Raw genomic sequence first — 16,210 nt, 5'->3', positions numbered from 1 at the left:
TGAAGGAAGCCAGTGGCTGAAATGCCGAGTGAGGCTGGTGGGGACACAGCCAGGGGACCTGTGGTCATGCACGTCCCTGGATCTCATATCCAGATCGGGCCCACTCTTGCTTTTCTAGTGGCTAAGTGGCTCCTGGGGACGCCTCCAAGTCTCCCAATCAGCCCTTTCGCTTGGGCAGTTCCCAGTTTGTTCCAACTGAGACAAGCAGATGAGTCCTGCCGAGTCCCACTGCTCCAGCCCGGGCTAACGCGGCGGTCAGGAGTCACCGTGGAGTCACGGGGGTGGGAACGGCAAGGGGCACCGCTGGGGGCTCAGCCCTGTCTGCGGCCGGAGGCCCCGTGCCTCCCTTGCCTCCAGTGGCCCCGTGGTCTCCGGGCTTCGCGCAGCTACGGGCAGCACCTGTGCTGTCCAGGGAAGAAGCATGTGTTTGCTCACGGTCCTGGGTAGGCGGCTCTACCTGCCCGCCGCGGGACGCCGAGGAAGGTCGCCCGCCGCGGGACGGGGGAGGCAGGAGGCGCTGTCAGGAGCAGCGCGTCCGGGACTCTGAGGGCTGGGCAGCTGGAGCTCTGCCCGGAGAGATGTTCACCTGGAGAGAAGGCCCTTCCCCAGCCCTTTCCTCCAGAACACTTGGGAGTTTGTAATATCACATGCTGCTCGGGGATTGCAGCATGACCTGGGGAATGAGCCACAGGGTCCCAACAAGCCGGGACAAGTTTCTGGGTGGGTTGACCAGTCTCCCTGCACTGTGGACGGGGCGTTATTTGGACTTAGATCTGTGCAGCTGTACTAAGTGAAAACGAGGTTATGCAGCTTCGTGAGGGCCCCGGATCTGGGGACTGGTGTCCTTACAGGGGAGGGGACAACACACAGGGATGATGGTAGACACAGAGGTCGGAGGCGTGCAGCTACAGCCAAGGCCCACCAGCAAACCCCATAAACCACCCCTGCCCCTGAGCCTGCAGAGTGAGCGCCCTGCCGACACTTTGATCTCCGACTTTCAGCCTCTGAAAAGAATACATTTCTGTTGCTTTAATTCATCCAAATTTGTGGTAATTTGTTACAGCAGCTCCAAGAAACTAATGCAGCGGGTCACCCAATGAAAAGAAACTCCTTGGTTGGGTGGTCCCCCCTGTGGGCCCCAGTGCCCATGTGCACTCTGGTCAGCCCCTTCCTAGCGGCCAGCCACTCCCTCAGCACAAAAGCCTCTCTCTGCCTCATGCTCCATGGGCCCCCGTCCCTCCTGGAGAATCTGCTCTTGTCCTGAGGGGCCATTCTGCCGGCACCCACGGGCCTGAAGAGCTCCTTCCTCGGGGCTCCCCGTGCCCCACAGAAGGCCCCGGCACGATGATCTCAGAGGATGGTGACCCCAGTGTCTGCACCTGCGCCCTCTCCTGCAGCAAGCTCCTGGAGGCCGCCCGGGGCCCTGGCCAACCCCCCAGCAGCCCGAGAGGCACTTCGTGAATGGGGTGCCAAGTCCAACCCCTCAGCAGGGACAAACCTTGCACGTTCATGAAGACGCAGCAGCTGGGGCTCTGCTGGAGGAGCAGGGATTTGCGAAACGATCGCTTCTGCTGCCCGTGAGTGTGAAGGACAGAAGTGCCAGGCCAGACTCTGGCTGCCTGAACGGATGAATCCTGTTCTCCTTCCAGCGTCCGTGGGGGATAAGCTCGGGTCCCCTTGCATGGGTGAGGTGACTGGCGGGGGGTGCTGTGTCCAAGGGCGGCCGGCTTCCCCGAACCACCTGTGGCCCTCCAGCTGCAACCCGGCCCTCCTGGATGTCTCCCTTACACATGCGGGACGAAGCCCATGGTGGTCTCTCTGAAGCCCCCAGCCCCAGCCGCACTGTGGTCACCAGCAGCTGGTGACAGCCACTTGCATCTGTGACTTCTCCAAATCCAAACACTCATGGATTATATTTCTGGAGCCTACTTAGCTCATAGTAGGACCAACTTGTGGCCCCTCCGGAAGCTCTTGCTCCTGGTGCTGGAGGACACGTGGCAGAGGCGGCTGGAAGTCCACGGCCTTTCACGGCCACCGCATAAAGGTTGCCAGCTGTCTGCCACAGACCGGGGACAAAGGCAAACGGAGACGTGGGGTGTCCACAAAGCACCAAGACACCTCATACCTCCTGACACGGTCCCTTAATGCCACCACCAGGGCTGGGAGAGAGCCTCACATATCTGTCTCCTGCTGCCAGGCCAGGAGGGCCTGAGCCCATCGTCTCCAGGCCTGGCACACACCAGCCAGTGCCAGGCAGATGGCCTTTCTCCCCGATCCCCGGCCACCCTCTGTGAGCAGAAGCTTCCCACGATCTTGCAAGAGGTTGTGAGGGTGTAAGACGGGCGGGCACATAGGCGTCCCTCAGAACGGGGTCATCGGTTCCGCTTCCTGTTTCAGAGGGACGAGGGAAGGCTCACTTCTAGGGACCTGTGACCAAACCAAAGCACACACCGTGAGCAAACGTCCAGCCAGCAGGAAGAGTGGGTTATGGATGGGAACGCGGCCCCTTGTGTTGCCCAGGGGGAAGCCCGAGCCCTCACGAGGCTGTCTTTGGAGATGGGGTGACTAAGGTTACAGGTGGTCAGTGGGACCGGAGTCCTTACAGGAGAGACACCAGGGATGCCCGGAGCACACGCCACGTGAGGACACGGTGAGCAGGCGGCCATTCGCAAAGCAAGGAGAGAAGCCTCGGAAGAAACCAGCCACACTGACGCCTGCACCTTGGGCTTCCAGCCTCCGGACCCGGGAGAAGATCAGTCTCTGTGGAAGACCACCAGGGGGTGGCACGTCGCTCAGCCGCCCTCGCCGACAAACACAGCAAGCATCCCTGGTCTTCCTTCCTGGTCTTTAAAATTCAGGTTTTCAAATCAGCTCCTTGGTTGGTACCCTGCTGTGTTCCGAGACGGACACAAGGGTTTCAGAATCTGCGTTTCCAGGGCAGTGGTCCCCGGGGACGTTTTCAGGAGCTGCCGCACATCTGTGAAGATGAGCCTTTCACGTTCCCAGGTGCGTGGTTCCACGGGGCCTCGGAGCTAGGGGCGCCGGCCAGCAGCGCTGCTGATGGGGTTGCTGCTGGGGTGATGCGTGGTGTCTTTGGCGGGGGCACTGCGCTGTGTCCAAGGCCTGGTCCGGGCTTCCTCACTGCAAACTGCGTGGACAATGCTACATAGAGGGTGCCAGCCTCGGAGCTCCTCAAACCCTCAGGAAAGCATTGGGGACACGTCCACAGGCCCTCACAGAGCCCTCTCCTCTGGGCAACTCCAGGCCGTGTTCAGAGATGTTTTCCTCTTTTAAAAGGCACTTAGAAAGGGCTGTGCTGGTAAGCTAAGGGTTCCAAGTGCTCCCAATTACTGGAATGTTCTACCCAATTTGAAATGTTTTCCTCTCACAGCTCCCAAAAATTTGCACAAACGATCCCACTGTTCAGGTCTGGATCAGGCTCCAGCGCCGGCTGTTGCAGCAAGATGTGGGCGGGCAATTCAGACGCCCCATTAAGGTGATAAACCCTCTTTCTGCACACTGAAATACGCAAAAGGAACAGGGAACCGGCAGTCAGCAGCACACAAGCATTTCCTTGTGGGGCACCAATGAGAATCGGCCTGTTGGTCCAGTGGCTGCACCAGAGGGGCTGGGCAAGTGACCCAGGGAGCCGGGCCGGGGTTCGAGATCCACCCAGCCAGGAACTCCCTTCCTCAGGGCGCTGCGGCCTCCACTGGCTGTGCTGTGAGTGTGGGCCAAGCGCCGGGCATGCAGGCTGGTCAGCCCTGCTGAGGAGCAGCTCCACAGCTGGCCAGCATCACCCTCTGTCCCTCCCAGACACACCGTCTGGCCACAGTGAGAGGCGGGCCCTGGGCAATTCCTTGCCGGCCACTGCATGGGCCCAGAGTCCACACGGCCATGTCCTAAGGCCTGGGTGACTGCAGGGCTCTGAGGGGATGTGGCCATGATGGTATTTATCATAGCAGATGGGACACCCCTGGAGGAGTAGCTCTCTGGGCCTGAGCGGTGGCCGAGGCAGGAGGCCAGGCCAGCTCTCCAGAGGTTGAGGGGAGAGCACTGGTGGCTCAGGAGTCTCACCGGGCAGAACAAGTCCAGAGAAGCTCAAGAAGGAAGCAAGCCTGACTCCTGGGCCCAACTCCTGCCCACTGGTCCTTTTGCCAGGTGTTCCCTGGAGTCCTTGAGCACCTGCTTCTGGTTGTAATGGTTCAAAGGATGACACTCTGGGTGTTTTTGTGACCTGGAGCTGCTGCCACAAACTATTACCAACTGGGTGACTTAAACCAAGCAAAAGGACCCTTCCCTCTCTGGAGGTCAGAAGTCCAAAACCAAGGGTCAGCAGGGTTGGCCCCTTCTGGACCCTCCAGGGGAGAATCCCCCTCTGGCTTCCTCCCAGCTTCTGGCGGCCGCTCAGAATCCTTGGCGTCCTACGTTGGCAGATTCTTGGCAGATTTTTCCCTCCGATGTCGGCCTCCATCTTCAGATGGTCTTCTCTGAGTCCCTGCCTGGGTCTTCCAACAACCCTCATGGAACTTAGAGCCTGCCTTGGTCCGGTCGGCTCTCTTCATCCTTGATTACATCTGCAAAGACCCCCTTTCCAAAGAAGCCTGAATTCTGAGGTTCTGAGCGCAAATAAATTTTTAGGGGAGTGCTCTTCAACCTGCCAGAGTGGGTGTGGGGATTGCTTGTCCTGTCCACTGTGGACATACGGACGATGTGTCCACACCTATCCAGGGCTGGGGAAGGAAGGCCCAAAAGGACACGGATCCAGCATTCCTCCAAGGCAGACTCCCTTCATTGTATAACCCCCTTAACTTTTATTTTAATTAAGTCCAGGAACTGCAACAACCTGGTGAAGTGAAATCGATGTTCTGTTAGTTCTCTACTGCGGTGGTAATCGTGCCCCCAAACGTGGTGCTTTTAAACAACCCAAGCTAGTCTAGAGGTCTGTAAGTCAGAAGGCCAATGTGGGTCTCAATGGACAACAGTCAGAGTATGACTGCAGGGCTGGGCTCCTTTCCAGAGGCTCAAGGGGAGAATCCACGTGTGTCTTCTCTGGCTTCTCCAGGCTGCCTGTGATCCTTGGCCATGGCTTCCTTCCTCCATCCTCAAGGCCAGACACGGCAGATAGAGTCCCCCCCACGTCACATCACTCTTACTTCCTTCTCAGCCTCCCTTTTCCACTTAGCAGGACCTCGGTGAGAATACCAGATCAACTCAGACAATCCAGGATCATCTCCCCTCCTAAGGGAAGCAGATTAGCAACCGTAATTCCATCTGTAATCTGAATTTCTCTTTTCACCTAACTTGACATATTCATGGGTTCCAAGGATTAGGACATAGACACCTGGTGGTGGCAGGTTTATTCATTGTTCTATCTACCACAGGTGGTTTTCCTAGATCTCTTCCTGCTCTTGGTTCCTAATCTCACTCCATACTTGTCAGTGAAAATCTTCTGCACTAGTTCAGTTCCTTAAATTTAGTAAGACTTGTCATGTGGCCCAGCGTGTGGCCATCGATCTTGCAGAACACAACATGTACTGTGAGGTTGCACATATGGTAGAAATATCAGTTACGTCAAGGTAGTTGATAATGTTTTCATATCACCCATGTTTTAGCTGAATTTTTTCTCTGTTTCTATCAAGTGCTGAGAAATGGCTGTTAAAATTGCTAAGATTAGAGAATTTCTACTTCTTATTAGGTACCTGTATACTTATAATTATTATGTTTTCCTAATTGACCTTTTGTCACTATGAAATATACCTCTTTATCTCTTTCAATGCTCTCTGTCTGAAGGTTTATTTTGTCTGATAATAATGTAGCCATGCCAGTGTTCTTATGCTTATTGGTTGCATGATATACCTTTTTCCATGTAATTGCTCAACCTTTCTGGGTTTTCATATTAAAGTAATCATTTTAAAGTAATATATTTAAAATAACTATTTCAGCTGTGCCTTACTATTTTTAATTTTTATTTTTAATTGTGGTAAAATACACATAACATAAAATTTATCACCTTAAATGTACCATTATGATCTTTAAGTGTAATTTACCACTTTTAAGTGGTAAATATATCCACGTTGTTGAGTAACTGACCTCTAGAATGTTTTCATCTTGCAAAACTGAAATTCTATACTCAGCACATAACTCCTATTTCTCCACCCCAACACCACTTCCAATCCCGTGAAACTGCCATTTTACTTTCATCTCTATGAGTTTGACTCTTCTAGATATCCCATGTAAGTGAAATAATCCAGTATTTGTCTTTTCATGATGGGCTGGCCTATCTCACTTGGCAAATGTCTTCAAGGTTCATGCATATTGTAGCCTGCTTCAGAATTCCTCCCTTCTAAGGCTCATATTCCATTGTACGGATTTACCACATTTCCTTTATCTGTTCATCCACAGATGGACATCTGGGTTGTGCTGCCATGTTATGGCTACTGTGAACAGTGCTTTAATGAACAGATGTATATACAAATGTCTCTTTGTGTCCATACTTTCTTTTTTGCTTGTTTTTGTTCTCTTGGGTATGTTCTCAGAAATGGACTTGCTGGACCATATAGTAATTTTATTTTTTTAAGGAATTGTCATACTGGTTTACATACCTGCTGTACTATTTTACATTCCCACTAATAGTGTGCAAAGAGTTCCAACTTCTCCACACTTTTGCCAACACATTATTTTTTGTTTGTCCTTATTTTTTAAATTGTAGTGCCCTAATGAGTATAAGGTGTGGGTTTTGCTTTTCAAAATCCATGCGTACAATCTGTGCCTTATAAGTGGCATACTCAATTCGCTGGTATTTGATGTAATTTGTGATATGGTTGAATTTAGGTGTGCTAATTTATTGTTTGTTTTCTGTTTATTCCCACTATTTCCTATTCCTCTGTTCTTCATTTTCTGTCTTCTTCTGGATCATCTGAATATTTTTTAAAATTCCATTTAAATTAATCTACTATGTTTTAGCCCTATCTCTTTACATTACACTGTTACCAGTTGCTTAGGGAAGATATCCAAAACAAAAAACCTTAGCCTTTCAGTCTACCTGGAGTTGATACTGTTCCATCATATGTAAAATGTAGAAAACTTGTAAATGTATAGGTCCATATGCTTCCAGTCCTTTATGTTATAGTTGTCGTGGGTCTGAAATCCACATACATAATAAACTCCAGAAGACAATGATGTTATTTTTTTGTTTTAAACCGTCTTGTGTTTTAAAGAAATTAAGATTTTAAAATTCTTTTATGATTACCCACATATTTCCCAGTTATGATACTCTTCACTTATTCCCTAAAACCTGAATTTCCAACTATTATTACTTCCCTTCAAGTAATTTCTTTTAGCACTTCTCATGAATAGCAACACATTTTCTATGTGTTCTTTAATCTGAAAATATTTTCATTCTTGAAGGATACTGTCCCAGATCATAGAATCCTATGTGGACAGGCTTTTCTCTATGCACTTTGGAGATATTGTTCCACTGCCCTCTGGCCCCCATAGTTTAGGATTAGAAGTCTGCCGTATTTCCGTATTTCTCCTCCAAGTACAATGTGTATAGTTTTTTCTGTCTACCTTAAAGGTTTTCTCTTTCTTTTAATTTTCAGCAGTTTGATTATGAGGCTTAGGTGTGGTTTTATATACATTTATCCTGTTTAGGGTTTGCTGAGCTTTTGAAACTCACATGTATGTGTTTGCCAAATTTAGGTAATTTCTTGGCCTCTAGATCTTTAGATACTTCTTCTGCTACATTCTCTAGCACTTCTCTTGGTACTCAAATTAAATATATAGTAGACTTTCTGATAGTGTTCCTGACACTCTGTTCATTATTTCCAATCTATTTTCTCTCTCTTCTTCAGGTTGGACACTGATACTTTTTATATTCAGGTCTGTTCACTCTTTTATCCATGATCTCCATTCTAGTAATAAGCCAATTTTCTACTTTTAGATACTGCATTAGAATTTTTAGTTTTAGATACTGCATTTTTTTTTTCAGTAGAATTTCTATTTGATTTTTCCATAATTTCTATTTTTAGCTGTGATTCCTTCTCTTCTTTCACTGCCAGCATATTTTATTTCATTGAATACAATTATAATAGCCTTTTAAAAAATACTTGTCTTCTAATTCCAACATCTTCGCATCATCCAGCATCACTCTCAGTTGACTGACTTTTCTCTTGAGGCTAGATCACATTTTCAAGTAAGTTTAGTTTGAATCTTGGAATGTCATGTATTGGGAATGTTATGTTGCAAAGATTCTGGGCTGTTTTAATCCCAGAGAATGTTGATTGTGTTTTGTTTTTGTTTTTGTTTTGACTGAACTTAAACTGCAAACTCTGTCTCTTTCATGTCAGGTCAAATCATAGTTCAGATCTGCTTTTATTTTAATGCTCTGAGTCTGCATACAAGGATGCATATTTCAGGGGTTGACCAGAGACTTGGATAGAGTTGGTTTTTCCTTGGTTGTATGCTTTGCTCCAGTGTTTTTATTTACAAGAGGGTTAGGTTCATGGGAGTTTACTTGACCATACCCTTATGCTTGTTTCTAACACACCAGTGTTTTGCCCACCAGTCACAAAGCTAGGAGGCCTCTGAGCAGGAATAAAAGGCCAACTCTCTAGGCTGAAGCCAGAGGCATCTGTGAGAAAACCTGCCTTCATTAGTTTGCTCTGGCTACCTTATCAAAATACCACATACTATATGGCTTAAACAACAGAAATCTATTTTCTCACAATTCTGGAAGATAGAAGTCCAAAATCAAGGCATCAGTGCATTTGGTTTCTCCTGAGGCATCTCTCCTTGGTGTGTAGATGGCCACTGTTTTCCTGCATCTTCACAGTTTTCCCTCTGTGCCTGTGTCCTGATTTCCCATTCTTAAAGGATAAGAGTAATATTGGATTAGGGCCCATCCTATGACCTCATTTAACCTTAATTACCTTTAAAGACTCTGTCTCCAAATACAGTCACATTCAGAGGTACTGGAGGTTAGGACTCCAACATATGAATTTGGGAGGAAAACAATCCTGTAACACTTCCCTGTAAAGGCTGAGTACCACCCTTTCTTAAACAGCTGTGATTAATTCAGTTGATAAGCCCAATGGCACCCATGTCATTATCATACTCTGTTGAGAAACCCGAGGGTCAGGAAGATACCGTCACAGAGTGAGTGAGGATTGTGTCTAATACCAGCCTCCTACCTCAGGAACTCAACCCACTTTGGGTCTTGGGCTCTGGTCTTCCAAAATCAATAGGTCATGGGTACCACCCACAGACGCCAGCACCTCCTGTCACAGGACCACAGGACCACAATGGATGGAGAGTGCCAGACGGTTTTGGTGGGGCTGGTCTGTGGCTCAGCATCAGCTGTTGGCATTCCCAAGAGCCGGCCCTGAGGTAGGCAGTTTCCTCCCAGGGCCCCCTGACACCTCATCCAGCACTTCGTATGGGGTGCAGCCCCTTTCCCCTCATCAGCCTCCCCAAGGCATTGTGTTGCTGTGAATATGTCACATTTCAATGGTCTTTGATTTGACAATCAAAGGGGGAAGCAGACATGGCTCCATGATTGGTGTAAATCACTCCAGAAAGTGTTCTGAGTTCCCAAAGTATGGCACGGCTGCACATAGGTATGTGGCTACCTTAGCGTGTGTTTCCCTGTGTCGTCCTTCTCCACGTGGACTAGGGTGGGGTTCCCAGAGAAGGAGGGCGCCAAGCAGAGTCTACAGTCCTCTCCTAGAGCATCCAGCATCCCACACTTGCCTCTCCCCCACTGGGGACCACCCCACAAACGAAAACTTCTGCAGAGCTGTGTCCCATTTGGAAGGGGTGGGCTCTTCTGAGATGCAGCCCAAGGACTAAAGCAGCAAATGGGACTGAGATGTTCTGGAATACTTGGCCTCAATGTCATTTTAAGTGCAGATGATACTGCAGAGCATGGCATGGACCTGCCCCGGGGCCACCAGAAAGTCTGGGTGGAAAGGGGGGGGGGGGGTCAGGGCAATGCCATCTACACTGTGGGAGAGGATGGACAGCCAGAAGTCTGCTGGCTATTCCAATTCTCCACAGCTCCATTGCTGGCTCAGCGGCATTTTATGTGTCAAAGACTTTTAACCAAGCTCTGCGGTGTCCCTCGGCTTCATTCACGTGATTATATTCATGCGGTAGATTCACATGCACTGCCTCAATTACACTGTCATGGGAACCACTTAACCCATTCATCCCCTGGCAGAGTGTCGGAGAGGCAAACAAATTCACAAAAGGATGGCTGACGATCCCGAATTTCCCCCGCACTCTCCCGTGGAAGGTGTCAGAGTGCTCGAGCTCCCAGGGAGAACTGGGTGGCTCAGGTGGCTCTGTCCTGTGCTCTATGAGCTTGCCCTTGCCACCATCCAGCTGCTGCCCGTTCATCCCCCGACTCAGGGAGACGCCGTATCACAGTGGACAAACCCCAGGAAAAAGGGAGTGACATGCATGCAACATGCCGCCCAGTGTAGGGTCACAACAGGAAGATGTGCAATTACAGGGACAAAAATACCCCGAGGAAATCAACACGGGACTTATTAATATCAGATCCGTAGGTGACAACTGTCAGACAATCGGTCAACAAGGCCTTGTGTCTGCATGATCCCGGCTAACCCGTTACGATCTTTATGAAGTGTCCTTCTGGGGGGTCCGGATCTTCAGATATGAGGGGAAGCCCTGCCCTTTTATTAGGAGCTAAGCTCTTTATACTCTGACCATATTGCAGCAGGTTAGAAGTCTAAGCTTTATTGTCTTATGTTATTGAAAATCCAGATTCCGGCAGGCTTCTCCCTCAGGTCACGCTTTGTCTGCGAATACATTCTCATTTCTCCATGTACAGAGACCGTCTGGAGAGAGGCAGAAAAAGATTATGACTGTAATATACTTAAATCCAATTTATTTGCCTGGCCAGAAATTTCCACCCTCCACAATAGCTTCCTACCCAAGATGTTGTCTTTAATTCTTTGGTGACAGGGAGGAACATGCGGCCCGACTTCCAGCAGGTATGGGCAGAGCGGGACGGCGTGGGTCCCCAGGTGTCCGGGCCAGGAGGCTGGGGGAGCGCCCCGGGTGGAGGGCCCGCACAGACTTGGGTTCCTGGCTCAGAACTTCTCATTCGTTGACTGGGGGTAAATGCTCAGTCGCATGCCGCCCCAGGGAGAGAAATGCATTCCACTAGAGAGTCACAGGTCTAGGAAAGACCCCCGGCCCCTCGACTTTTGCCACAGGCCCCTGCTTCTGTTCTAAGTCAGCCAGGAGCGTCCGCCGGCTGGCTGCCAGCTCCTGCCCAGGCTTCTGCCCTGGCAGGGCCATCCTTTGAGTCGCAGTCAAGGTCCTCATTACCCGTGTTAGCATTTCCTCCAGACTTTGCCTCCAGATGCAGGCATGTAGCCTGGGAGGAAAATGATTTGGGGGGATTATTTCTTAATTCGTATTTGGCCAATTTAAATGATAGGATGCAAAGACCAGCCAGGGCAGTGGGGAGGTATGGGCAGGGTCCACGGCCTGGAGGGGGCCCAGCAGCAGCCCTTCCCCACCTCCACCCTCCCCCTGGCCTCGGACTGCCCAGCTCACAAGGTTGGCACTAGGATGCCTCCTGGCTCTCCTCTGCAGGTCCTGCCCACTGCCCACTCAGTGCTCCAGGGAACACAACCGCCGAGCATCCGCTGTGTGCACTCTCCCATGACTGGCCTTGATGGGATGGGGGTGGGGGTGGAGGAGGCAGGTACGGTCACCCAGAAGGATCTCATGAACCACGGGGCTCTGAGCTTGGAGGCAGTGTCCCAGCTGGGACAGAGGACCCAGGAGCACCCTGGGAGAGGCTGGGCACAGTGAGTAACTGCTTCCAGGGTGCCTGGAATGTCCCCAGGTTAGCACCGAAAACCACATGTCCCCGGAGACCCTCCATCACAGACAGACTGGGAGAGTTTGTCCCCTGGCAGCCAGGAATGGAGACAGAAGCCCTACCCGGTACTGCTCTGTCCCATCTGACTGAGCCCTCGAGTCAGCTTACAACCTGGGCAGGTTTTCTCATTCATAAACCGCAGACGATAGGATGCCTCTTTACCTCTAGGAAACCTCTGGGCTTCTCATACGCTCTTTTGTTTGGGGACAGGCACTTTGGAGGTCCATGAACTACTGTCCCCATGGCATGATCCAGTGACAGACGTGGCAAAGTGCACAGCCTCGGGGCACGGGGTCTGGGGTAAGGAAGCGGCCTGCCTGGGCATGCTGGCTCCGCAGCTGGCAGCGGGTTGTGTGAGGGTGCTCCTGGAAGGAACCCCCGTCCTCTGCCCCTCTCCCTTCTCCTGGGATGAGCCTGAGAGCAGATGTACCCGTGGGGATGCCAGGAGCTGGGGTTGGAGCGGTCCAACCCTGGGTGCCAGCTCTGGAGGGGAATGCTGGGAAATTGGGCTACCAGCGGCACTAGCAGGCCTGGGGTCAGGGGCCCCAGACCTTACTCCCTCCTGGGCTAGAGATGCCCCTGTGCCAGCCAGCAGCTTGCCAAGCAGCCCACAGCGCTCTGGTAACTGTGTCCCAACATCTGCTTGCCTGCCGTGCAAGGCACACGTGAGCACGTGGCTCTCTCCGAGGTGAAGGCCGTGTCCTCCGGCAAAGCCACTGGGGCCGCGGGTCATTTGGTTTACGGACACTGGGTAGTGGTGTCCAGTTCTCGTCATTCATCTTCCAATGAGAGGTAAGACAGCAGTAAAAGCCTTCGGTGAGCCTCCCCTGCCCCACCCCACCCCGCGAGACCACGATGGTCAGCGCTTTACTCAATGGAACAGAATGCAGAGGCCGCTGTGGTGGGGCAGGAGGCACAGTGTTTGGGGGACACTGCGGGCTGGGAGGGCTCTGGGGAACTGTGTGGGCCCCCTTGCTCAGGGGACCAGTCTTGGGCAGGAGCCAACATGAGAGGGATGCTGGGCCTTGATGAGGACCCCACAGCCACCCCCAGACCCCTGAGGTCCCGAATGGCATCACCTCCTTCCAACCCCTGAAGGGCAGTCTGTGACAGTGGTGTCACTTGGAAGGAGACGGCGTTCCTGAGCCGGCATCTTGCCCCGGAGAAGCCGTGTTGGACTCAGAGTGCAGAGCGGCAAACTCCCACCGTATCCCTGAGCACACACGGCGCCGCGTGCTGAAACCTCTTGGGGCGCCAGTTTCCACATGAAGGTCCTTTCAGGAGGTCTGGGGAGCCGGGCTCACAAGGCACCTTTGGGCACAAATCTATGCACAGACTCACTTCCCAAGAAAGCCAGAATTAACCAAAGACCAGAAGCATTTTACACGTTAACAGATGTTACCAAACTGCCATCCAAAATGACTGCGACACCGTTCCCGGCGACCGAGAGTGACCGATGCCTTTCCTACATTTCACCAGCACTAAGAATTGCACTTTTTAAAAATTCTTGCCAATTTGATAGTAAACTATCTAGATCAGATTTGCATACTCTAACCTATGAGTTTTAGCATGTTTGCTGTAGGCAAAGTTGAAGAGCAACCCAGTGTCCGTCAATAGTGCACGGGCTGCGGGAATTCTTCATCTTAAAATCACGAGCCAGATTTGTGCCGCTGCACACTCACACACAGACACACACATGCGCGCGCGCGCGCACACACACACACACACACACCCGCCAGCAGTGTTGTGGGCATCGGGAGGGGTTGGGGGAGGAAGACACGAGACAGAGCACGGCCTGGGTCTCCGGGCTGGACCAGGGTTTGTGCTAAGCCAGAGGCTGCTTAGTTGCCAGGTGGATGGGAAGTTCGTTCTGCACGTGCTAGCCTCTCAGGACAGTCTGGACCAACTACGTTAACGACCAAGGAAATATATTAGAAGACAAAAACTCTGCTACTTGGATTGCATTTGCATTTTTAGGAGAGTTTATAAGTGGACATGTGTTTTCTTCAGCTTATTTTTTCAGAAGTGATCCTGTGATCCATTTACTCTCTGTTTTCTCTAAGTCTTGGCCCTATGTCTCTGGGCTGGTGGGTCTCGGGCTGAAGCCTTGGAGCCACTTGGAGCTTCTCCTTGGAGCTCCCCAAGCCACCCAAATGAGCCTCTCCACGGAGATCCCTTCGGCGCCGGCGCTTTCCCCGCGGCCGTGCTGCCCCCTCGCCCCGAATGCCTGACCCCGTCTCTGTTCCGGATCTGCTCACTTCTCAGACCCTCCTCAGGCACACCGTCTTCATGGCTCCAGCCGAAGGTAGAACGCCCACGTCTAGCTGATGTGAGAGGCAGGAAACTGGCCACGGAAGAGCGGGAAGAAGGTCTAGGAGGAAGGCGGGCCGACCTCGTCACCTGGAGGAAGAGTGAGCGTCAGGTGATCCGGGGGAGTCGGCGTCTGGGGAGCTACAGCGCCGGTGACAGTGGGGAGCTACAGCGCTGGTGACAGTGGGGAGCTACAGCGACGCCAAGGAAGCCTCCCCTGCAAACGATACCTGGGGCCTTCGGGGGACACGTGAATGCCCTGGGTTTGCTTCATACACCCCGGGATGCACGTTCTCAAGGAGGGGGGAGCCACAAGTCAGGCCGAGTCGGACCCTGACGACGCTGGACGACGCACGGGGCGGCCAGGTCTCCAGCTCTGCTTGGGAGCATACCTGAACCTCCCGCAACAGAAGCTTCAGAAAGCACCTGCCAGGAGTAAAAAGTAAAAGCAGGTAAATAAGGGGATTGAGGTGCCGACACGACGCTTAACCCAATCAGTCATCACTATAAACTGTTGGTGATCTTAGAAAATCTAGGAGAATTAACTTGTTAAAATATTAAAAACCCTTAAGAAGCTGTATCAGGCAGCCAGATCGAGCACATCTATAAAGACCTAAAACTTCTCCCACATACCAGCCACCGGAAGAACCAGTGGGAAACAGAGTTTTAAAAAGATGTTGTTTATAGCAAGTGCCAGGTCCCGTGTGCACGTGGGAGAAAGGCCGCCGCCCCGGGTCACCCTTTGCTTTCTGGGTCCCTGAGCAGCTGAGACACGGCACACCCCCCACGGCGCCTGTGATCTCCCGGAAGACCCCGCACCTCCTCGCCTCTGTATAACCAGGACATCGGTCTACCCACTGCTTAAACCAAAAGGAAGGACCGAGGCCCCGGGACAGCGCGGAGCACGGCCTCCTGCAGGAAAGACCTGCTTGCAGCTTGTCGATGATGGGCAGTTTACTAGTTTGCACATGACGGATTTGAAACTCTGAGGGCTGAGGCTCACGGGCAACCAGCCCCACGGGCCCTCGCAGTCCGCAGCTCCCAACAGTACGTCAGCGATGTGAGGGGCAGAGCTCTGGGGCCTCCTGAGACCCACACCTCTCAGCCTGCACACGGCAGGCACCTGGCTCCGACGTGCAGCCCTCTCCCCTCGGGTGCTTCAGCTCAGCAGATGGTCACAGCCACTGCGAGGCAGCCCCCATGGAGCCACGGCCAAGGCCTGGGGCCCGGGGAAGTGAACAAGACTCACCCCTGAAGAAAGTTTGGGACGCGACCCAGGGACTTGGGTTTCCCTGGAGGGCAGAGACCAGCTTCATCCTCAGGCCAGGCCTGACCACTGGGGACCCTGAAGGTGTTTCCCAGCAGGGCAGGCTCTGGGGGAAGGCCTGCCACCAGGCACTCCTGGTTTCTTCCCTCCTGCCTGGGGCTGTGCCTCGGCCTGCTCCCCGTGCTCATCGGAGGATGTCCAAACCAAATGACTACACCTGGTACGGGTGCCACAACTTCTGACAACAGAAAGGGACATCAGCACATGTCGCAGGTTGGCAGGCTGACACCAGCAGGTCATCAGAAAGGTATGGGTCCCACCTGAGTGGGCTCCGAGACGTGGTCGGCACCGTCTCCCACACTGCAGCGGTGTTTCCACAGCCACGTCTGGGTCTGGCACCCTAGCACGTCTCTCTGCCTAGAAACCGCAGCACAGCGTTGCTGGTGCCAGGCTAAGACCTTTCGTCCAGAAACGCTGTTGTTCTGTGGCATTTTCGTCGGAGGCAGAGGTCTCAGAAAATGAGTGCAGACCCAAAATCACCATTAGGCAGCCTCGGCATGTCCAGTCACAACCCCCGCCAATGGAGACGAAGTCGTGACTCAGAGTCACATCCCGTCACGCCAGCGGGGCACGTGTCCGTCAGCTGCGGGGTCGGGGATCTGAATTCGAGGCGGCCACCCTCTACCCCCCGAAGGTGCTTCCCCGTGTTCCGA

At 52.3% G+C, this 16,210-nt stretch overlaps 1 protein-coding gene across 1 annotated transcript in view; it reads right to left on the bottom strand.

Moving 5' to 3' along the window:
• Positions 1–14,188: 14,188 nt before the first annotated feature.
• Positions 14,189–16,210, bottom strand: part of CUNH10orf143 (chromosome unknown C10orf143 homolog) — a 55,941-nt gene continuing 53,919 nt past the window's right edge. The window contains exon 2 of the mRNA XM_045068508.1: positions 14,189–14,320. Coding sequence (XP_044924443.1) covers positions 14,292–14,320 — 29 coding nt within the window. The 3' untranslated portion in view covers positions 14,189–14,291. The remainder of the gene's footprint in view (positions 14,321–16,210) is intronic.

The sequence above is a fragment of the Mustela putorius genome, unplaced genomic scaffold (genome assembly GCF_011764305.1).
Source record: "Mustela putorius furo isolate JIRA1106 unplaced genomic scaffold, ASM1176430v1.1 tig00003909_pilon_pilon_pilon, whole genome shotgun sequence".
NCBI classification, from domain to species: Eukaryota; Metazoa; Chordata; class Mammalia; order Carnivora; family Mustelidae; genus Mustela; species Mustela putorius.
The sequence above is the reverse complement of the archived record's forward strand: the minus strand, read 5'-3'. Positions and strand labels throughout refer to the sequence as shown.